This window comes from Anarhichas minor, unplaced genomic scaffold, assembly GCF_050575085.1.
Source record: "Anarhichas minor isolate MPS153535 unplaced genomic scaffold, ASM5057508v1 ptg000031l, whole genome shotgun sequence".
NCBI lineage: Eukaryota > Metazoa > Chordata > Actinopteri > Perciformes > Anarhichadidae > Anarhichas > Anarhichas minor.
The window spans coordinates 129,696-154,392 of NW_027466477.1; the positions used below are offsets into that span (position 1 = coordinate 129,696).

General features: G+C 39.0%; 3 protein-coding genes across 3 annotated transcripts in view; all 3 read left to right on the plus strand.

Moving 5' to 3' along the window:
* The window catches only part of prom1a (prominin 1a), a 60,345-nt gene extending 46,691 nt beyond the window's left edge, over positions 1–13,654 (plus strand). Inside the window, exons 14-28 of the mRNA XM_076105237.1 lie at positions 80–203; positions 331–434; positions 1,143–1,227; positions 4,691–4,837; positions 6,436–6,507; positions 6,933–7,025; positions 7,936–7,953; positions 8,495–8,548; positions 8,634–8,714; positions 8,923–8,991; positions 9,707–9,796; positions 10,442–10,557; positions 11,280–11,303; positions 11,716–11,784; positions 13,585–13,654. Coding sequence (XP_075961352.1) covers positions 80–203; positions 331–434; positions 1,143–1,227; positions 4,691–4,837; positions 6,436–6,507; positions 6,933–7,025; positions 7,936–7,953; positions 8,495–8,548; positions 8,634–8,714; positions 8,923–8,991; positions 9,707–9,796; positions 10,442–10,557; positions 11,280–11,303; positions 11,716–11,784; positions 13,585–13,654 — 1,216 coding nt within the window. The remainder of the gene's footprint in view (positions 1–79; positions 204–330; positions 435–1,142; positions 1,228–4,690; positions 4,838–6,435; positions 6,508–6,932; positions 7,026–7,935; positions 7,954–8,494; positions 8,549–8,633; positions 8,715–8,922; positions 8,992–9,706; positions 9,797–10,441; positions 10,558–11,279; positions 11,304–11,715; positions 11,785–13,584) is intronic.
* Positions 13,655–20,377: 6,723 nt separating this feature from the next.
* fgfbp2a (fibroblast growth factor binding protein 2a) lies at positions 20,378–21,040 on the plus strand. The gene has a single exon (XM_076105167.1). The coding sequence runs from the start codon at positions 20,378–20,380 to the stop codon at positions 21,038–21,040; it is 663 nt and encodes a 220-aa protein (XP_075961282.1).
* Positions 21,041–23,480: 2,440 nt separating this feature from the next.
* Positions 23,481–24,101, plus strand: fgfbp1a (fibroblast growth factor binding protein 1a). Its single transcript, XM_076105210.1, has one exon. The coding sequence runs from the start codon at positions 23,481–23,483 to the stop codon at positions 24,099–24,101; it is 621 nt and encodes a 206-aa protein (XP_075961325.1).
* The last annotated feature ends 596 nt before the right edge of the window (positions 24,102–24,697 follow it).

The window sequence follows — 24,697 nt, forward strand, 5'->3', positions numbered from 1 at the left end:
CCACTGCTGCTACCCTTCCGTCTCTTATTGCTCTCTATGTATTATCTGTACCTGAGGGCCTGTGCGTCGTTCTCCACAGCGGCGTTGGGTTTACCGTCATCTTCTCGTGGGTGCTGATGGGAGTGGTGACCACCATCTTCCTGGCTGGAGGAAACATGGAGAAACTATTTTGTGAACCCTTCCACACCAAAGAAGTCTTCAAGGTAAGTTCATGGTCTTGAAGTACACTTGTCTTAAATTGAATTAGGCCACATTTGATCACATGGTCCCACTTGCTTCCCATGGGAATCTCACATCCTCTTTCCCTCTTTCCCTTCTCTGATCCTCCAGGTTGTGGACACCCCGTATCTGGTCAACCCTGACTGGAAGAACTTCATCCCTGGCTACATGTACAACGACTCCGACCTGGAGCTGACGGCAGAGAGCTTGTACAGGCAAAGAAAACTCCTTTTTTATGTATTTAGATGACAGTGGTACACCTGCCACCTTTCAGAAGTACTGCACATCTGTCTTCTCTACATTTTACTGAATGGGTTCTGCAGCAGGACAAGACATTTATCCAATAACAGGCTGTAGAATTTGAATAATTTTTGTTTTGGCGCAGGCGTTGGGTCAGGCATCAAGAGCCTGAATATTTTATTTCCATTGATGGGGATGCAAATGAGAGCGAGGGTTTCTATTGACCTTGAGAAGCTAATTAGCATGATTTTCCGACACTATCTGTGCTGCTTTCTCTTCAGCCTCTTTCTCGGTGGTTACATCAGCTTTCATCATCTCCTTCCAGTGAGAAGCTGCATATCCTCAGTAACTGCGGTGGCAGACATGCATTCATTATATTTCCAAATAGAGCAGCGCTGCTTCAACAGGTCTTTGCCCATTAAAAAGCAAGCAGTGCTAATACTGTGTACATTGTCTGAGTCTATATGTTATGTAGCTGGCTAGAAATTACAGTGGAATATTTGTCTTTGACAAATTAGCAAATATTCCAGTCTTTTGAGGAATATTACACTGTTCTCTATGAGGGAACGTCGTGTACTTCCAGTCAATTTCACTTGATGGCAGCAAATATTTTCACTCTGCAACTTTTAAGTTGACTTTTTCTTTGTTGTACCTCTTTGTATGTGCTCGTGTGTCTTTCTCAGTACTTGCAAAGAGAACAAAGGCATCTACTCGGCCATGCGCCTGGACAAAGTCTTCAACATCTCCTTGTTCCTGAACACTACAGTGGTCAGTAAACTCAAGACACACCATTGGTAGCATTCTATCCCATGTTGTAGGGTCGATCGGAGTGTCTTTGTATTGATTTATTCCTTATATGATAGATATTAGACTAGGTCATTGTACTATTATCTCACTAAAATGGTGTGTTTAAAGTAAGCTCTCAGTTAAGGAGCTCTGTTTGGTACTTTAGCTGTTTAGCTGTAAACTCCTCTCTCGTAATCTTCATAAAAATACTATTATGGACAGTTAATATTCAATAAATCAATGCAATGTACTAAATGCTCAAACAAGGGTTAGAATAAATTTGGAGATGCAGCTCTAGAAGCTACAGGCGGCGGAGTGTCTGGAGATTTCCATCCTTGGCTGCAGCGTCTAATTAGCATTACCTAATGATTTATTTTCTGCCAAAACAAAGTCTGTGCTGACGGCTGATAGCTTTAACATGCTTTAGCCCTTACTCGGTGTATGCCTGAGACGTTACACTGATGTAAGTTTCTGTTTCTTCTTGGCCCCGAGCCAGCCACTCCTGCCTGCCTGAGATGTTCAGTACTTTTCTGCCAAGTTGGCAAGGATGTATTGGCTCCTTTAAGCCAACAGCTGATATGTCCAATGCTGCATCTGTTTCTGCACACTGGTCATTTGTCTTCATTTAGCGCCTGCACATGTTTTAAGTTTCCAAAAATGTGACACCCTACCTGCCAGAATTTTAGCAATATACTGTATATATACATATTAAGAGTTATCTTATCACCTGTATAAGCTATGGTAATACATCTTAAAAAATGATGCGGCTATCTTAAAACAGTCAACAAAAAAAGACTATTGTATTGGATTTTTTATGCTAGAATATTTTCAAATAGTAAAAGCTTGTCTACCTCACATATTTAGGTCCCCTTCTTTTAGTCTGACTAACACAATACATTTCATTCCCATGCTGAAATATGGTTCTCTATCAGCTCACTGTGAAAATAGAGATATTGGACTAATGCTGAGATTGCAATTGACCCGAGTTGTCATGCATAATTTCAGACCCACAGAAGGATCATGTTATCTTGGTCTTTGTGAGAAACCTTTTGATTTGAGTATACACACACATATACATCATCTTACAGTACTTACCAGACATTCTTGGTTGGGTAGAGGCTCCATGAGTAATTCCTTTGGTCCATTTGTGTTGTATTTCTCCTCAGTGTTGAAGTCTTTAAACAAAATCCATATATTTTACCAATCCATGTGCTGGTAGAAGGCTGTCTTTGTAGAAGACACATCACCTACAAGGACAAGGACATATTAGGTACAGAAATAAATTTACAAGTACTGCCAATAAGTACAATTTTGACAGAATTGTACTACAATTGTATCCTTTATACTACTCCACATTTCAGAAGTGAAATAATGTACTTTTAATTCCACATCTATTTCACATTTATTGTAACGATTTACATATAAAAACACATGATGCAGTACTATACTACTAATCCACAGTGGTACACAAAGTACCTAGAAGTTGCTCCACATTGATGGATGTTTCAACATTAAAATACTCTTACATATATCCATTAGTGATAAAAAAACTATTTGTATTTATCTGTCAAGGGGGAACCACATTTTGTATGAAATATATTACTTTTGATACTTTAAGTACATTTTGCTGACAATACTTCTGTACTTTTAATTCAGTAACTTTATCTTGTTACTTCTCTTAGTTACTTTTAATTGCAAAGGAGTATTTTTAGACTATGGTATGTTAGTTAAGTAAAGGTTCTTCTCACAAGAGTTATAGTTATCTCTCCCATAACATCACCAAACCGGCCACATAGCTTGCGGCTAACACCAGCCTTTAACTCGCTAGCTGACGCTGTTTAGCTGCGTTAGCTTAAGGCTAATGTTGTGCTAATGTTTATTAGCTAACGGAGCGTTTCCTGTTCTGACCAAACCACGCCCCCTCATTACCGGAGCTAACCGCTAAACTAGCTCGCTAGCTTTTTACGATAATACAGTATACCATTTTACGTTATTAGTTAGTGATATGTCACATGACTGTCAAAATCATTTTAATAATCAATGGTTTGACTTGAATCATAATTCACTTACTACAGCCGTTGAGCACACCTGATGAATAATGTCCCTGGGCCACGGCGTCGTAGTGCTTTGAATTGATTGGTTGATTATCGGGCAGCAGCGAGGCTGATTGGTCAGAGTTCATCCAATCAGATTCCGTGCAGCCGAGAACCGTAAATGACGTCACTGTTGAATATATCAATTTCCCTGTTAGGATTTCAATTACACGAAATAAGCTTCAATCTCCAGATTCATACATTTGTTTGACTTATTTAGATTTAATAATAATAATACATTTAGTGTTACCAGTAAAGCAATATGCTTCACAATACTGTCATTGGATTCAAGATAGTTTTTGGAGCTAATCTGTGAACTGGACTTTATTAATGTCTTTGTTCTTAAAGATTTTACTTGTTTTAAAAAACAATTTGTATCCCCAGCACAATAACTTATTATGTTGGAGATTGTTTTATCCTTTGGGGAAATCCGACCCATGGACATACAGTGTCAGTATATCCATTTCAGAACAAACAACTTCATTGCCAACATTTTTTGAAGAGTTAAAGAGTTTTCTTTATAGTGCCTCAAAAAAGCATAAGTTTTCTTTTTTTTGCTGGTGAAATTGCATATTACTATTCAAGACATCCCTTGCGGAAAAATCATATTTGCCAACAAATGTTGCTCTAGGAGTATGGCTTTCAGAACAACCAATATAATAAAAAATGAACAAACAATAATACAAAGTTCTTTATAGTTATTGACACATAAACTGGGAGTCGTTGTAGAAATGTTGCTTCATGTCTGCCCAGTGGGAATAGTTTGCTCTCTCTTGGTTTAATAGTTTGTAGAGAAATGTGAGTTTTGCATTCCAATTTGTTTATTTGCACAGCAATTTTCCACAACAACGCAATACAAAGTGCTTCACATAAGGGCATTAAGGCACAATAGAAAATGAAAGAAATTACTAAATAAAAGGATTGTGTGCAGAAATGCAATAAAACGGACCGCAAACAATTTACAGTAGAAACAAGGAGAAACTCTTCACGCAAGCAATATAAAGAAACACCATTCTAGTAGGATATGTGAACCAACAAGGGATATTTCATCCAAGCCACATACGTGGCAAAATTTGTTTTGCATTTTTGTTGGCCTTTCATTATGTTAACAATGTTTATGTGTCCGTACTGCAGTTCAGTTTAAATTGTGACTCACAAGCTTTTCTAAAAGGCATACATAGAGGTAGAAACCTCGGTTATTTTTTCGGTTAAAACTGTTTGAGAATCAACACAAAATGTAAAAAACTTCTAGCTTCCTTTTAAAGCTTTAGTATTTAGATCAACAATGAATATGTAATGTTTTTACCCGCAGGCTTCATCCAACCTGCTGCTGTACCTTTGTGTGTTTACAGTTTACGAAGGATGTGGTGAGTCAGCTGGACAGCGTCAAGATCGACCTGAGGGGAATAATCCTGTTAGAGGCAGAGGGGAAGCAGAACCTCCTGGATTTCTCTGAAGCAGGGCTGTCAGAAATCAACTACGCAGACTACCTGGAAGAGGTGACACACAACACATCACATAACCGATACCTGCTTGTTTATATTTAGGATTTGCATGTTCACTGTTCACTGCTGCATAACAATTTCCCTCGGGATAAATAAGGTTTTATCTCATCTATTCGGAAACAAACAAACTGAATGAGGAGGCCCATAAGTGTGAAGGGGACACACAAGCACAAACAAGACACACTAAAAATATGCATGAATGAAACAGAACTTAAAAGGGACAAACAGGCACAAACACAGATTGAGAAACTGAAGGAACATGCTGAAAAAACACATAAACCACGTGAAAATACACCATTACAAGTAAAAGTCCTGCTAGTATTATCAGCAAAATATACTTAAAAGTACCAAAAGTAAAAGTACTCACTTTTTTTTAAATGACCCCTGTGAGTGTTTTATTTTGCATGATTTTATTATTGTTAATGATGCAATTAGCAAGGTAAAATATAAAAAATTACAATATTTCCCTCTGAATCCCTCTAAAAGTACAAAGTAGCATGAAATGGAAATATTCAAGTGCAAGTACCTTAAATTTGATACAGTACTTGAGTAAACGTACATTCCCCCACTGGCTATATGACATCAGTACATCAGACATCAGTGTAAACATTCATAAGAGAGTGTTCTATACATATACTAATATTATTGTATTACATGCGTACTTTATTGGTATGTTATCAGACACGGCTTGGCTCCTGCTTGGCTGTCAGTTAACATACAGCAGGCAGCCATGCTTCACCTAACAGGAGCTGCGACGTGACACACTACACCGCGTTCTGTTGAGGATCACTGAAGCCCGATTACACAAAAGTATTCCTGCCAAGGCAAAGAGTGTGTGGGAACAAGTCAGCACATGGCATTCCCCGTCTCCTACAACACTACCTGTCAGGTTCACTTAGATTTATTTCCTGAGAAAAAAAAAAAGCTTTAAGGACTCCATTCAAGTGCACCACCTGTCCGGATACACAACCCACCCTCCGAAAGTCAGCATGAGAGGTTTTAGGCCCAACAAATGTTAGATAATAGTATGAATGTTAGAGGAAAGTCTGGTAAAACATATATCACAGAAAGCACCCAAACAAGTATACAGGTTTCTAATCACTTTATTGATAACTTTCAATTAAGATCTGCAGCTAAAAACACTGATTTGATCATGAGCAACATTTAAGTGACTTCAATCTACTTGGCAGCTTTACAGAATTGATGAAATGGATTATATTTCTTTGTTATTTAGATAACAAATATCTACTCTTTATTAAAATGAAGTTGTTGAAGTCTCTTCTTAAGAAAATGCTGGAGGAATATGCACTGATGGGGTTTTAAAATGTACTGCTGTTTTTAATACAGCAGATTATTTATTTTTCTTTAACTTAATAGTATTTTCAAGGTGCAGTGGGATCTTTATTTTAAACGTAAAAGCAACACAATGAACGGAAATAAAAGAAACTGCTTTGTAATTATGTAGCTAGTAATTATGGATGATAGTCATTAAAACAATTACACTTAACCTGAGTGCTTTGCCCTCAAAATTACCACTGAGAGAAGAATGTTTTCATGATTTATTTCTCTCTTTAAACACGGCTTATCTTCAGGTCAACAAAGGAGTCACTGTGATGGACCTGCTCTCATTTGCCAGAGAGCTGGAGGCCCAGACAGACCTCATGGTAAGAAGACATTGGTGTCGTTCCGGCTGATTTACAAACATCCCATGTGCTGTTTCACATCGTTTCCTTAGTTCACAGACACATAATTAGGTTTACTTATTTATTTACAGTGCCATGGGGGCACATTTGTATGTCTTTAGTCTCTAAGCTCGGTGTTGTAATCTAAAACATAACAGCTCTGCCTACATAGAGACAGGCTTCATGCCTTCAGGGGGTTTCAGGAAGGTAACAACACATTCATTCACCTCAAAATGGCGAGTCCTGCAGGATCCTCCAGAAGGACGGAGAAGGACGAGTCTACACACAGGAAGAAATACAAACATTGATTAGAATTTACAGCAGGGGAAACAATACATAACGTCTCTGACATGACTTGAATTGTAGTTTATCGGCTCAAAATTTCCTCTGCCTGTGTGCGTTTTCAGCCCAGAGGCGCTCTGCAGACCGCTCTGAAAGGGCACGCCGGCACTCTGCGGCAGATCCACGCTCAACAGATCATCTCCATGGAGCAGGCCATGGTAATGCCCCGCTGTGTGTCTCTGTGTTTTCAGTCCAGATAGTCATGCCTGGCTGGGTGGCTGTCTTGGTTTTTGGTTAGATCTTCTGTCTAGTTTAAAGGAAACATCCACCCGAAATCACTTAAAACAGCAACGTATGTGCTTTGCATTCATTTGGTTATCTGGTGTTTTTTGACTGGGATTCAATGAACTAATGTGACATCAGGATAATGACAAACATTTTGTCAGCGTAGACGAGGAATAAACCAACTTTCTCACCCAGATAAAAGACCTCAAAAGACCGGAATGCGATGCAGCCGCAGGGCACGTTGTGTCTGCGACTGAACCAAGGGATGATTTTTGTTGGGAAACATTTACAGCCCTTGTTCTAATTTGGCTGCAAGTGCAAGTTGATGCAGTACATCGTCACCTCTTCTTGGCTGGAGGGGTTGCTTAGAGGCACTCTGGGAAATGTAGGAACATAAATAAACTTCAGACTATGAAGCCGGTTGAGGGAAAAGACACGTTATCAGCTTGTTGCGCAACCCTCAATGGCTAGAAAAAAAATAGAGTTAGTCTACTCCAAAATGTACTAATGCTCAGAGGAAAGGTTGTGATGTGGTAATTGGTGTGTTATTCTTGTGCTAATGCTTATTTAAGAGAAGAATGGTATCATCCTTGATGGGAAAAACATATTTCGGTGTTTTATTTATTATCATCAAAGACAGAGTGTTTTTGACCCTCAGGGATGTGTCATCCAACATCATGTCTGAGAAGAACACCATGAATATTCAGTTTTATTCTCTCTGTCAAAGGCAATATAATAACACCACGGATTTACAGCTACTGGCAATTCAGACAGGCATTGATGCACTTCACAGCTTTTACAACAGCTTTTTTATGTTTTTCTTTTTCCACTTTGAACTTCAAGAAATATGTTAGAGCGAGGGTAAGCTGTGTTTCCATTCTGTGTATTTATTTAGTGTCCCCGTACATATTTTGGAACACTTAGAGAGATATTGCATCTCTCTGATGACATATATTAATCTGGGATAATATATCTCATTGTATTGTTGGATATTGTGTGTGTGTGTGTGTGTGTGTGTGTGTTCTTGTATTTAAATTGATATAAAAGTCACATACTGAGTGGTGTTGAACATGAAGGGTTTTGTACTGAAATATTACAAAATATCCACTTTGAGAGAAGAAGTTTCAGGTATTCATTTGGTAACAGCTCTGTCCTCTCCATCATCTGTGGCAAAATCAAGGAAAAGGTGAATCATTTCTTTCTTTGCATTGTGGATATTTCATTTTGGGACAAAATTCTTCAGCATGCCTGTACTTAAAGCAGAATATTGTTCATCAAGAGTGGGTTTTGTTCTTGCCTGGTCTCCTTCTGTGTGTCACTGGTGTATTATGACCCCTGACTGTATCTCATGACCTTTTGGGATTTCTGCAGTTAATTTGTCCTCTTAATTTTCCTTTTAAAGAGTGCGTTGAACCAGAGTATGAGGTTCCTGGAAAGAACAGCCACAGACCTGCCAGTAAGTAAACCAGCAACTTCAGTCTCAATCCGACACGCAGCATTCGATTTCAGCTCAAACTAAATCTCTAATTTCTTCTCCGCAGAACAAAGTTTTAGCAGTTCTTGATGCTATTGAAGCTGCCCAGTACCTCATCTCCCACAATGCAACACAGCTAATCAATCGGGTAACTCAAGGACCACTTGCTTTGTTTATATTCTAATTTATAGACCGTTGCAACAGAATTGCATTGCAAGGCAACAGCTTTGGTCCACGTCTACTTCCTGTCAGCTGATATCATTCACACACACAGCAACAGGAAGTAAACTGGGACGCATTTAGAATGTTAACTGTAAAATGATCTGTGACTCACATTATGTCTCAATCTTTCACAGGAAACGGGAAAATACACAGCGACCATTGTTGGCTACTTCCATCAATACATAGAATGGGTCAAAACATCAGTAAGTGTTTGTGTGTTCATTTGTTACCTCGCTTCAGTGTAGTACCTGGACAGGTAGGGGGCAACATTTCACCTCAATACTGGGTCCGCACAATCTTAATTTGGATCCTGATGCTGTTTGACTGCCCCACCTCCCTGCTGGATTAGTAAACGTTCTGTGGCAGACTTCTGGTGGTGGAGAGGAAAGAACAAAAATATGAGCAGTTTTCTTGTTTCTGACACTTTGGATTTAATAGAATAAACAAATTATCAGAACTTATACAGACACTGTTCCTTCAGCGTGATTGAGTTTTGATTTATGTTCAGTCCAATGTTGGTTTTTAGTCAAATCCAAACACTGGTGGTACACCAAGAGTTAAGTGCTGGCAGTACCTTTGCATGTTGCGTAAGAGGTTTGGAGAAAATATAAAGAAGACAGATATAGCAATTACAACCACTATACATTTGAGGAATTTGCCTTGTGGCTCATTGGTTTCTGTAGTTAACTTAAGAAATTCAAAACAAAGTAACAAAGCCTGAAGCTGTTTTAGTGATCTCAGAGCTGTCAATAGAACATTTTTATTTCGATCACAATGTTTTTGTTGTTTTCCGAGAACACTTAAAGTACAAGGATCTATTGTGCAGCAAGGTGACACAACAGGTAAGCAGCAAACATAATTTAACATACAGAATAAGTCTCTCTCTCTCTCTCTCTCTCTCTCTCTCTCTCTCTCTAGTTGGCGATGGAGGTCGCACCATGCAAGCCCTTCAGCAACATGCTGGACACGGCGGAGATCATTACGTGCAGTTTCTTGGTCGACTCCATGGTAATGATATCAGGGATTGTAGGAAAACAAACCCTGTTTAAACATGAGCAGAAATATGTATTAAAAGGCTATGGTGGTTAGCTGTAGCTCATTGGGGGGGTACATGCCACGTCTGTTTGTCACAGCCTGAATGAAACACAATGCTTTTGTTTATAATGGAGGATAAAAAGCCACAGAAACGGTTGTTTTCAGGATATTTTTCATTTAGTTGGAACTTTGTTTCAAATCTTAGTTGACATTTCACACGGTGATGAGGTAGATCAAAAATATACAACATATGGGTATACAAAAGTGTGACTTCAATATACAACTGTTTTTAAAAACGGACTGCAGCTTACAGCGCACATTATGTTCCACATTAATCAATTCGGGATTTTGTCTATAAAATGTAAGACAATACAGTCAAATACTGGCTGAAATCCCAAAATATGAAATTTACAATCACAAAAGACAAATAAAAGCACTGAATCCTCACAATTGATCACTAGGAACTAGGGAATAGTCGGCATATTTGCTGGAGGAATGACTTCCGTGATTAATAGATTATCAAAATACTTGTATTAATGTGTATCAATATTCAGTTCATCGACAAATCAATTGATGGACTAATCATTTGAGCTTTAATTTGTTGTTTGTTCTCTACAGAACACCTTCTGGCTGGGCCTGGGCTGCAGCACTCTGTTCCTGCTCCCCAGCATCATCCTCGCAGTGAAACTAGCCAAGTTCTACCGCAGGATGGACACAGAGGATGTTTACGATGAGTGAGTACTTGTACTCGTTATCCTACTACATATATACATTTATTGCATAGCTTATACTTAGTAAAACGAGATATAATTACAGTCTGTAGTCATTACAATCAATATTTTATATGCTGTTGATGGTTGCAGGACCTCCTTTCTCTACAGCTTCTTATTTTCTACACTCTTTTCTTCTTCAGTTTGTAGATTGCTAATTTACTTCCTAACACGTACTTAATTTGAATATTATTTGATAACATTGAGATTATTTTATTTTCGATAAGAAGCATCTTAATTTCAGATTAAATACAAATTAAATAACTATTTTTAAGGTATTTCTGGTTCACAGTAGCTCTACTGGTTTATTGTTGATTTGTGGTTTTTATCCTTCTTCTCTTCCTTGTAGTTCCTCTGTTTCTGGGACTTGGCATTTTACTTTGTGATAACCATTTCCACTATTTCCATCTTCCATATCTTTATTTTGTTGGTTACATTCCTCTCTGTCAAGCACTTGGCACTTTACAAAGAAACATTGACGCATCTGTCAATCTATATTTCTCCTTCATGGACCCTTTGTCCACTAAATCACGGCTTTACAACACAAATACAACGTATTGTCTCCATCAGTGGCGTCTCTCGTCATGTGATCTGTGCTGGGTTACAACTTTATGGTGCATTTCTATCGCTGGACATTTTTAATAACATTTTTATGTTGGTTTTTTGTTTTGTGTGTATCTTTATAGCATTGAGACAATTCCCATGAAAACGTAAGACATTCAATCCACCTCCTCTCTCCTCTTCAACTTCTATCACTCTGTGCTTTTCTCTGGATCTTGTACATAGACTTGTTTACTAAATTATTGGTGCTGGTTTACGTTTTTAAGCTTGGAATTGCTCCTATGGGTGGATACTGTGGCTTCTTGTCGTGTGCTACCTGTGAAAAGTGCCCCTTACCTTTCATGAAGGGCTCTTGCAATCATTATCCTACAAGTCCACCTGTCTTTTGTAAGTTAGTGTAAATAAAACACCATGGTTTATACTCAAAACAATATTTATCTCTTAACATTCTTGACAAGTTTGACTACTGAAAAAGAAAGCATTTATACTCGGAAACCGATCAGCATGTCTCCCTCATTACACTTTTCATCCCCTTGTTTGTATACGATATTTTGTTTTCAGTATGGAAATTGGTAATAATGGTTATCATAGTGAGAGCCAACAAGGTATCCCAAACCCTATGATGACAAGGTAAACATACATATAATAATCCTGTTACTGCATGTTATGGGAGGTGGAGGCATGCTATGGGACGTGGGCGTGTTCACCTGCAAAATGACGTCGAACAGTGCATGCCTTTGAAGGAGTTGATTCATTGCACACACACACACACACACACACACACACACACACACACACACACACACACACACACACACACACACACACACACACACACACACACACACACACACACACACACACACACACACACACACAATATGTGGAGGCCAGCCAACTGAACAATAATGAGAAAGCTGACAAGTAATGGTAGCTTTTATGGTATAAGATATGACAGATAGGTCCAGAAATAATTAGAAAAATAGTTTGAAATAGACATATTTGCTATCTTTGTAACTTGTAAAATACCGAAGCTTGGTCAGTGGCCCTACACCTCACACTATTTACCCCTCTAGCATCAGTTTTTTTAGATATGTTTTAGGTTTACTTACAAAACTGCTCGGTTAGGCCTAGGAAAAGATTGTGGTTTTGGTTAAAATAGCTGAAAGCCCGCTGCATGTCAAGGGAGCCTCGATGCGTCGGTTTCAGACGCAGAGGGCCACTGACCAAGACGCGTTGGGAGTGAGAACGGGTTTGTGTTTAAGAGAATTAGCGAAAAGATTGGTACCACTCTCATGTTTGTGTGTTAGAGTATGGAGTTAGAGTTAGGAGGTGATGAGTTTACCGTAAAGACTGGTGTGATTTACTTTTGTAAACTCTTTACTCAGTCCGTCTCAGTCCGCCTACGATTACTTCTCTCCGTCTTCCTGCCAGATGTTCTGCTGTGTGGTTTCTGGGGGATCTGTTTCACTAAACTACTGCATGTTCTGTGTGTGCATGTGAATGAAAAATCATCCTGTTTCTTCTCATTTAGAGTCAGCCAAAGTCCGTCGAATGTACACCTGATCATTTTGTTCAGAGAGAGGCAAGCATGCAAAGCTTTGGTGTGATGCTGTGAATGATGCTCCTTTGATTTTCTTCTTAATCTAACAAGACGTCTAACTGCATGTTACGTATTTTTTAAGTTGCATTTCGACGAGGATGCGTTTGGGCAGACGACCTACTGTAACAGAAGAAGAGAGCAAAACAGCTAGATCAGACATCTTTGCTTCCACAATTATCCTCTTTTAAACCAATTGAACCTGTCTTTCACATGACTGGAGTATCATTCCAAAAGGAGCGATCCAGTTTTTGAGTAAATGCTGAAAATACAAAACCCAAAGCTAAAAAAGAAAATTACCATTTTGTAGCGTTTTCTTGTAACAGAGAACATTTTCAAAGACCTTTTATCTTCTATATTTTCTAGAAATTGATAGAAGTTCACAACAAAATCACTGTCCAAAACCCCAGCATGTATTTTAAAGGGGCAACGAGTAATTTATTACCTCTATTGACATTTATCAACAAACAATAGCTACTGAAACACTGACACTTCGCCCTCCAGTTTCTTTTCAAACCATATTATTTACAAAACAGGAGTGTTTGAATTAAGATTTTAGAGAAATCTCTGAACCTGGTGAAATAACCCCCAACTAATATGAACATTATCGTGTGCTTCCAGACAGTAATAAACCTAACTTATTGCCCCTTTGAGTTTATCCATCTTGGTAGGATGTCGATGAAGCTGTTCTGCTCTCTGCGTTGTGAACCGCTCGTCCTGTTTTTCTTTAAAAGAGAAGCAGACGACGGTCTCACACAATGGTGATGGTTGAATTGTGATGTTAAAGTTTTTCCCCTTGTGTGTGTGTGTGTGTGTTCCTGTGCCGGTAGCGTCCCTACATATGACACTATGAACAGGTTCCCGCGGGCCTCGGCTCCTCCGAGGCACATCGACTGGTGACAGAGAGCCGGCTCTCGTTCTGGCTCCTGAAAGGTACTGAAAACCGACCTCTGTGTCTGTAACGCCGTTTCATTTAATGCCTTCCTTCCAATCTTGAGTCTCTCTTTTGCACAGCTGTCACCTCGTCCTGCTGTGTGCCTGCCGTCACCACGCCCTCCATCTCCATCCACTGTTTGTAGTCTTATTCCTTTGCATTTCTTCTACTAACCGAACTCTTTAACACTTCATTACAGCTGGTTTTAGTGCTTTTCTGCTCACAGTGACTTTGCAGGAAAACCATCATGGTGAGAAATGCTAATTTTGGACTCACTAACGAACCATAAATGTCTTCATGGTATTTATGTCTGACTACTTGTGACTGCTTAGTCAGTGTGCTGCAGAGGAGAGAAGCTGGATGTGCTAATGTGCCCATTTTGGGCTTTGTGTGATGCTTATTGAGAACAGAATTAGGTTTCTAAAAACTGCCTCATTTACAAAACGTATTTTTATTTAAGTACATTCATTTTTTGGTTGTTCATATCCTGAATGTCACATATCAAGGTTTCTCCCAGATGAAACAGCATTTTGGATTATAGCTTTTAATATCTCTTTTAAATGCATTATTCAGAGAAGAAAGCAGGTTGTATCAGACTACTATATAATAGATATTTTTCAAGTATAAGCCCCATGCAGTCTTTAAAAACACTCCATGAGAGACTTAACTGACTGCACTCTTGTGTTACTTCACAACACAGACAGAGCTGCATTAATCTCCTGGGCCATTCAAAAGAAGGGAAAAAGCAGTACATGAATTATACACGTAATATTTTATAAATCTAATTCATTTTTCTCAAATATTTGCCTTCCCAGTGCCCTCGGAAACTGGAACTGAAATACACCATAATAAGTAAGTTTGCCTTCTTACATTTTAGATTAAAGCCATTTAGTTGAATCTGTTGCAATCGATGCAACTTTCCTGGATCAATAGTGAGGAATACAATGGTTCAGAACCATTGTTAAAGGCAGAATGAGTGGAATTTTCCTAAGACTTGTAGGCTAGATAATTAATTATCTACAAATTAATAAATCAATAATATTTTGCAGTGTTTGGGATGTTTTTGGGCATAACCCTAAACCCATAAAACGTAGCGACCAGTTACCAGATCGTGACCAGCATCCAAGAGGGATGCCAAATGGTGGATGCAACTCAGTAAAAATGCTAATATAGCGACGTGAAATCTGTGGAAGTCAGGGAGGAAGGGCCACCTTTGAATGTTGACTTTAAAAACCACAAATCCTACCCATTCTGCCTTCAAGATGTCCATTCATCAAATAATATGCTCTCGTATCGAGTCTGAAGATCACATTTTTTCTTAAAATAAGAAGAAAATGTCTGCCAAATGACAGTTTTTAAGTCTCAAGAAAAAAGCTGTTGTATTGGAAACAAGTGCGATACTTCTATTAGTTTGTTGCCATTTTGTTATTATTTATTTAATGTCAAGACTCAATGTGAGGATTGATTAGAGCAGGCTTATGTGATGAGTCCTCACAGTAATACAGCAATCATTATTGTAAGAGAGCATCGACACAAAGACAATAAAGAAAAGCAGTTGTCCTTAACTTTTCCTAAATTGGTACTTAAGTATATTTCATGTTTACTAATCATAACCTTTTCATCTATTTTCAAGCTGTTTGTTTCACACGCCCTCGGACCAGAAGAAGCTCAATAAAAGCTGGTTTCTTTACAACACAAGAGGAACACACAAATCCCTTTGGGTGTTATCTGTAACTCAACTCAAGGCAGATGACAGAACAGTTACCTGCTCCTCATCCAAGGAACTCTACCTGCAGGACATCAAACTCTTCTCCCTCAGCATCAATCTGAGCCACGCTTGTTCTGCTTCTTTTTTTCAGAGGACTGCTGTGTCTGCGTTTACATTTGTTCAGACACAAAACCAAGCTGAAAAATACATTCAGCGAGAGTACGTGACAATAACTCTGATGCCTGTTCATATTAATGTACTTGTTAGTGCTGAAGAAGACGGCGGCTGCTAGAGGAAACCTTTTCTACTGCACGTAGAATGGACGCATTACATTCAACACATGCTAATACAGAAAGTGGAACAGTCGGTCAATACATCTGGAAGGAAAGGTGCAACTTAACGTGACATTTAATGTGTTAAAAAGCACAGAATGGTTCTGAATGGCTCATCCTTTTTACCTGCAGCATGTGTGAGTCGGTGTTTTTAAATGGCTGGATGGTTTGAACAAAGTGGTAAAAAAACAGAAACAGGTTTGTCCCAGGTGGATTTTTATGATTAATATAAAGAAATTTAGCATGACTTTATAAAAAAAAAATAAAAAAAAATCAATGTTTACACTATTACAAAACATCCAGACGTCTTTGCTGGTTTTTGAACGGATTGCAAATGACTGGTTGCCTTTCAGAAGTTTCTTTCACGCAGTTCTTTTTTTGACAGATGTGCTTCTTCTTAAAAAGGGAGAATCCACTCATGGAAAGTCAAAAAACACCAATTATTTTGCGGTACAGTGTTTGTACTCTTTACTCCCCCCCCCCAAAAAAATTTGTTTATATAAGTTTTTAGCATTTTCCCTTAATTTGTGTCATCTAATTTTGTGTCACGTCTCAAGTTTCCCAAAATGCATTTAAACAATCCCAAAATTATAAAAAAGTGTGGGATCATTTATTATCAAAGCGTAACATAACTGCTGATGTCAATGTGTTTCATTTTAGGGATTGATCTTTTTTTTTAACACCAAATCAATTAATTCTTTAAAATTACGCAATTTATAGTTGTAGCCCCTCCTCACAAGTTGTGAATGTCAATGGCTGGTAAGAAGTTTAACCAAAGAGTGATTTTTCCGGCTTACATTGATTCAATTGATTGGTTAGTGTCAACTGACAGCTTAAAAATTAGACAAACACAATATTGTGTTTATAAGGAACAGAAATATGTTTTTACTTTTTCTTTCCCAAATGATTTCAGTATTTGAGGTGGACTTTCCCTTTAATTTACATAAAGTCGGAGCAATATTTAGTCAGGCTGATAGATTATTCCCGAGCTAACAACACATGTCGAGTTCACTAACGTGACATTTCTACTGAGTTCTTGCTTTCATAGTGACGATGCGTTTAAAGTGGAGAAATACTTTCTCAAGCCAAATTGTATTTTTTTTAATTTACTGTAGGTCTCAGGTCGTTAGTGGTCTGTCAGTGATGTGCTTATTTTGTTTCTGCTTTTTAAAACCCCACACTAGCTATGGATACATATATAAAGAGAGACTATATGGAACGAGTGAATGTATTCAAGAGCTATCTTTTCTTTTGTATAACTTGATGATGTTGGCTGAGGAATATGCTGAACTGTTTATCATTAACGCAATGGGCCAATCTAGTCATCCCACCCCACTCGCCTCCACGTTTACAGGTTAGATTTAGACAATCCATTCATGGGACAATGCAAAAAGTAGAAAACCAGTAGAATGCTTAATGGTTTACACAATGGATGGTGTTGATGCAACTGTGAAAAATGTCCATCTTAACACTGAAAGTTGTATTTAGCTAATTGTCTCTGAATAAGCTATCATATATCGCAGTACCATATGTAACTTTACAGTACTAATACTATAAATGTAAAGTACATTTCAATGTACATTTTCAATGTATTTTGATGATTTCGAAGTAACTTTGATGCTCACTTTTTGATCCCACACCATTAGCATCGAAGTTGTGCCACTTGATCCATGAAAACCAACAAATTAGCATGGAAACTACAGAAAACATGTAATCTCATGAACCGCATTCACTTTTTATTACATTTTTTTTAAACTGAAACTAATTTCATGAATCAAATTACTCATTTTTATCATATAATCATTTCAGATGAAAGTTTTCACACAGAGACCTAGGCTTGTTAGCTAGTAGCTACAGCTAGAAAGCTAGCTATCTGTCTTACATACAGTGGGTCTCATATATACTTGTACATTCAATAGTACTGCATAGAACTACTACAGTATACGTAGTAGTAGGTACAACAGTGATCTGGATGAAGTACTATTGTGGTATAAATTTAAAAAGGCTTTAGTTAGCATAAAATTAGCTGACAGTTTTTTGTTTTTTTCTTGTTAAGATGGACATTTTTCGAAGCATCAGTGTGTTCACTTTACAGGACTATCATTCATGTCTGCTGGCGTCTGGATGTGATCCATCTTGGGAGAAAAACGGTCTGATTTTACTTTTTAAGTGCTTGAACTAGATATTGTGTATCCGAACCTTCAGGACAGACACATCAGTGACTGGTTTGACCTGCGACGCTCCAAAGTTGGGCACTGATGGAGCCATAGGAACGTCCTATGTGGTGGAGAGAAGAGTGTATAAATTGTGAATAAACTTTGAAATTCAATTTATTGTCGTCACTTTTTTCACTTTTGTTTTTTTAATTTTTGTGCATTGAATCAGCAGTGCATTTTGGTTTTATTATTTCTGGTAAAGCAAAAAAAAAAAACAGCATAGCACATGCATTTAGCAAGAATGGGCAATTATACTGTATATATTTAAAGCTTTATATGTTAAGATAGTGAAAAGCTACTGACAATGACTGCATGATTAATGTGTTTTATGAAAAACAAATGACATGTTACATACAGTGGTGGAAGAAGTACTCAGATATTTTACTTAAATAAAACACAGAAGTCATGCATTTTTAAATGCTACTTAAGTAAAAGTACACAGGTATTAGCAAGTAGTAAAGTATTAAAGTTAAAGTACTAAAGATGGTCCCATTCAGATGAATGCGTATTACTTAATGGAATTATGATTGTTGATACATTGATGATTACATCACTTTAATATTAAAGCTAGTATATATAAATGTAGCTGTGTAAAAAGTACCCTGGGAAATGTAGGGTAATCACAAGAAATGGGAAAGCAAAGTACAAGTATCTTAAAATTGTACTTAAGTACAGCATTTGAGTAAATGTTCTTAGTTACATTCCACCACTGGTGACATGAAACGTCTTGCTCATGGTGTATTTTAGATCTTTAACACAAACTGCACATTCCTTTGTGGTGCTGCCGCTGCTGGTCGGAGCCCACTGGTTGCGTTACTGGTCAGCTATTTTCAATAGGAGATGATTATCTTCAGCCATAAGCTTCCTCCTGAGGTTTTCTGAGGCATCAAACAGTATGTAAATAAACACCACCAGCAAAACCACATGCAGCCTCGTTCCTGCTTCAAAATAGGCTCGTATAGAAGACGAACATCAAAAGCAGAAGCAGTGGTTTAGAGAAAAAAAAAAAAAAACTATTTAAACGTGTTTACTTGCACATCAAACAGTGTTTGAATGGTTATTTCTGAGTTCCGGCACAAGTTGTACATTACTGCGTGTACAATCCATGTGTAGCTTGAGGGTTGAGCCATACACCAACACTGCCAGCAGGAGCTACCATGCTATATGATAATATGCACTTAAAAGGGGCTCTGCATGGAGAAAAGTATTCTCTAATTGAAATACATAACCGTTTACTGTCACGAGGAAAATTCACTAGTTGAGAGCCAGCAAAGAAAACTTTACATATCACACTACATTATAGAGCTTTCATTCTAATAGCTTTATATTTATGAACTCCACATACACACAGATTTGATCTCATAAATGCATCATCCTCTGTTTACTTTATTGTTGTTATTTCCTAGTCTATCGTATGTGTGTTATGCCCAGTGTTAAGAGCTGCCACATAAACCTTCCCTGCAAACTACGGGGATGAATAAAGCTGTATTGAACTGAATATCAGGCACACCAGTGGACGGCATACTATGCATTTACACAGAGAGAGACTTGCATCAGACAAAGTGTGCCGGTGAATATGCTCAGCGGGTGGTGGAGAAGAGACTTTGAAAAGAAACACTGCTGGTTTTGCAGTAGCTTAAGAATTTAAAATACAAAAAAAAATGACTGCTGGAATGAGCATGAAAGTCCTCACTAAGTACATTTACTCAAATGCTTTACAATTTTGAGGGACTTTTGCTTTACTAGAGTATTTCAATTTGATCATAGACTTCATTTTTATAAACAAAACATATGATCAATATATAAAATATGATCCTGTGTTGTCGATTAAACCATCCAACAGTAAACAGTCGTTAAGAATCTGCATTTGTGTTGTGATGTCACATAGTGTTCGAAAGGGACCAACAAGTACTTTTAGTTTAATACATTAATTACATATCTGTTAATATTTTGTACTGTGAAATCATTAATTTATGCCTTTTTCTTGTGAGAGAGTATTTTGGCTTCAGAAGGCTCTTTTACACGAGTGTATTCCCAGACATGCCATGTTTCTCTTTAATTGAGATCTACTCGACAGACACAGGATAATTATAAAAAATGATGTTTGCATGATTGCAAAAAGCCCTCCGGAACAGAAAGCGATAGAAAATGTTCAAGAAGATGCAATTGACATTATTTTGTTCTTCTTTGGGTGCGACAGTTCGTACACTCATTGCGTAGCAGCTGGATAAACACGAGCATCACTGTAAACATCTCATGTGGCCCTTCTAGCCTTCTCCAGACGGCTATAAATGATGTAGTCGCTGCTCTCCTCCTCCCGAAGGAAGGACCACAAACTCCTTCTTTGTCCGCTCAGACAATAAATAGCAGGAGGGACCCTCAGCTTGAGCAGTCCAACGCTCCACCTCCGACACTCAGCATCCATCCGACACCATGTGGACCCAGGAAAGCGCTCTGATGCTTCTGCTCGCCTGCTGCCTTTGGTCGGCCGAGGCCCAGAGCGACAGGAGACAAAACATCTGGGACGATCCCATCAAATTCAAAACCCAGGCCAAGGACGTGTGCACCATGATCATCACCGGTCAAGGGGAATACACCCGGCTGAGGCTGTTGTGCCGGAGCAGCAAGCGCTCCTACTGGTGCGAATACGTGGGCAAGCCGCACACCTGCAGCCCCTACAACAAAAACCCTCGTCACTACTTCGTCCAGATGATGTGGGGCCTCAGAAAGCTCCACAACGCCTGCCTGGCGCAGAGGCAGATCAAACCTCACATGTGCAGGAAGGCGACCGACGAGTCTCAGATGGTCTTCTCGGGCGCTTCCTTCCCCCGGTCGGTGGCAGAGGCTTCAGCTCGGATGAGACCGGCCACACAGCCCGGCAGACCTTCACCCACGAGGCCTCGTCCTTCGCCCACGAGGCCCGGTTCTGCGAGGCTAACCGTTCGAGTCCCGCCACGAATGCAGCCCACACCGAGAGCCAGTCCGCCACCAGCAACCACCCCCGTGGAGAGCAACGCTAAGAGGATGGCTCAGCAGTACTGCTGGAGGTCACTTCAAGGCATCTGCTCCTACTTCATCGGTTTCGTTCGGCACTAACGCGGGAGGTGAGCTACAGAACGGTGCCTCTTCATTAACACACAGCTTTTATTGTGTTGTCTCAGGACTAATCTAAGAGTACTCTGGTTGAAAGATAAATCATGTATATTTAAATCTAGTTTGCCTCCAGCGTTTGTGCGCAAAATTCAAACTTTTGTCTTTTACTTGCTCAAAATATAACTAATGCACATAAATTACAACTGTATGTGCATTTCTGCCTCTGCTATGTTCACAGATTTACAATTCTGATGATGATAATGTCGGATATCTGATTAAAACGGCCCTTGGAGGGATATTCCAGACCAGCAGTTTGTTCATGTGGTAGAAGAGATGGAAGAACTGCAGCGCTCTCTTCAGGGGAAGAGCTGCTACTGCTGTGACCATACGAAGATGGATTTCTCTGTGAACCTGCGCGCATCATCCTCCAAATGTCACGCCTTAGAAAAACTCTATCCATCTTAACTATGTAAGAACAAACTAAATGGCTCACAGAGCAGGCTGTGAAACACATGTATGAAATGGTACAAACACTACTTTAACTAGTGAGAATGTTTCTGCCGCTGCACAAACCTGTTCAACAATATATGGGAGTGGGAAGAGTACACAGATAACTCACTGGCCATGTATTTGTAATTATATATTGTTTACTTGTATATAATCTACTTGCATCACTTAATATTACTGTGTGAAAAAGGCAGTCATTTATGTACTAGTGTATTTGACAGAAAGATATAATGAATGTGAAAATGATTTTATTAAAGAAATAAACATTATTCTCAATTATTCTGTGTTGATAAGCTTGATTTTATTTCTCCGTCTCGATGAAAAACTACAAAAATCATGCAAAAATGTTAGGTGCTATTTTACAGCAAAAGAGCAGCAATATTGAAAACAACTGTCAATATTTATTATATTAATCCTCATCATGCTCATCAATAAATAGTGGAATCACCTGCTAAACTGCATTTGACCATTAAGTGTCACTGTTGCTTAAATTAAAACAGGCCAAGTTCAATCAGTGGTTTTCTCCTGCAGGGACGTCTGGCTTGTTTCAAGATACTTTCAGTCATTTTATCTTTGGCACACCGTACTAACAGATGGTGACGTGAAGGTTTGAAACACTAAGAGTTGTAAGAATTTGTGTCAAACGAATGCCTTAAAAGTGAAGTTATCATAAAAGCAGGTGAGACTTCTTAAAGCAGGCAGCACTATCTACCAAAACAGACTATTTTCAGTCCCCATATCTCAATCTGGTGTTCACAAGTTTCAACAAAAACTGTTTTAAGTATTTGCCCCTTGCTTAATTTAAAAGTTCTGGCGACCAACTAAAACAGAGAGAACATAGTTGTGAAAGTGCACGAAACGGTGAGGAAGAGTAGTCTATGTTTGTCCTTTTTAAAAGTGTCTTTATCTCAATTTGCTCACTGTTGAGCAGATTCTGAATACATTTCATCTGATTTAACCTGAATAATTTCATTAGTTAATAACAATAACACGCAGAAATTTAACTCAAGATATCTCGTCATTTTACTGGCTGACTAATATGAACTCAACAAACTTTGTAAGCCGTCCAATCATGCAGTGTGCGTGTGTGTGTAGGTGTGTGTGTGAAGGGGAGGGCTCATTCTGCAGCAGCGTACTGTAACTGCAGGTGCAGTAAAGGAGACTCTCAGCTCTCACGTGTCGGGACTGAACACTGACGTTTACTCTGAAGACTTCAGGTAAGTCATCTCCGTTTCATCTGGGCTCAGTCTGTAATGATCCCCGATTACGGATCACTTTGGAATCAATATAGCATTAGGGCTTATAGTGTGTGTGTGTGTGTGTGGCTGCTACTTACTGCCTTATATATTACTACAATTCCTACAGTTAGTTCAAATGCCCTGTATGGTACTTGACTAATTAAATTCATCATGGTTTTCCAGTTAAATCACTATTATGTGACTATAAAGGAGTGTGTCTGCACTCATATTGTAGTATTGTTATTTTTATCTACTTTCTATGCCATCGCTATATTCATGTCAACCTTTATTCTGATTGTTTCATCCAAGGCTGTCTTTTAAACTAAACTTTATTTGCCACCGCCATGTTTAGATGAAGTAGGGATATTTATTCATATCTCTCAATCCACTGTAACTTTTTAGTCCTCTTTTTATTGACGTATTCCTTTGTAGCTTACGTTTATCTTATATAATTTAACTCTTTTCACATCCAATTTATGTCGCTTCAATATTGTCTTGTGTTTCTTTTATATCTTGTATACATCTTAAAGTGGAGCACCTTGCCTTAAAAGATGCTATTCTAAGAAGTCATTTTTGTCTAAAATATAGGTCTAATAGGGAATTTTAATGATTCTTTGTAAGAAGGGAAACGAAAGGGATTGAATGTCATGCATCTAAATCCTAATCTCTCCTCCTGCAGGGTGTTTTGTGCTGCTTTCATGGCTCTCCTCACCAATGTTGCCATCCTGCTGGTCTTGGCTTGCATTTCCCATCAGCTGATGTTGAGCAGCTGCCAGAAGAGCCACGGACGGCGGGGAAGAGGGGTGGACAGAGGACAACACAAAGCCAAGGCGGGGCCGAGGGTCGGCCGCCAGTCCAAAGCCGTCCCTGCACAGCCCCTCAAGGGCCGAATGGTCACCAAAGACAAGTCCTCGTGCACCTGGGCAGCAACGGGCGAGGACATCTTCACCCTGGGTGTCACCTGCAAGAAGGGGGACAGGAGCTTCAGCTGTGAATATGTCGCCAGACCGGCTGTCTGTCACCAGTATGCCTCCAACGTCAAACTGTACTGGAAGCAAGTGGCCAGGGCGCTGAAGAAGCAGAAGAGTTTGTGCCAGGACAGCCGTGCGTTGGTCAGGGCGGGTGTGTGCAGAGGAGCTGCCAGAGAGGCTCATTTCAGACTCCATGATGATCAGAGGAAGACTCCCCCACCTTCAGCACCCAGAGCTGTCAAATCCTGTCAGCCTGGTAACAAGAAGCTGGCTGAGGAGCACTGCAACGACTCCTGGTCGAGTTTTTGCACATTCTTTTTCACTATGGTGCACGATGATGATTGCTGAGACAGAAAAAGTGAATTTCTAAAGTAATGAATTCAGCTCTCTATGCAGTAACATCAATACTTATCTTATTATAGATTATTTAAAGATGCATTTCTCCACCTCCTTATATGATTCTAACCCTAAACTAACACTTTTTCTATCTATTCTTTAATGTTCGATTTGTCAATTTGGGAGGCATTTACTGGGCTGATGACTAAAAACCCGCTTGAACAAGAGAACCCTGTCTTGTCGTTAATGTCTCAGCTCTTTTGTCTTTTCCTAAATGTGTGTGCACAGTCCTGCTGAAGGTATTCGCTGGCAGATTAGCAGTTTGAGCATGTTGGGTATTGACACAGTAATTTAACCAGAGGGAGTGTAATTTGTAGAAAGCCTTGGCATGCATACTTTGGCTCTGACAAGCCTCTGAATTCACACAAGCTCAACTTGCAAAAACCAAAGTCAAAAAGGCAGCGGGGTCTTGTTCAACAAAGGATGTTTGCCAGATTAAACCCAAGGTACATTGTGTTTGGCGTTTTGTATCAGGATCATAAGACCTTTCCACTGCATTTCATACAATTGTTTTACATGATATTAAATCAATAATCTGGTATAGTTGC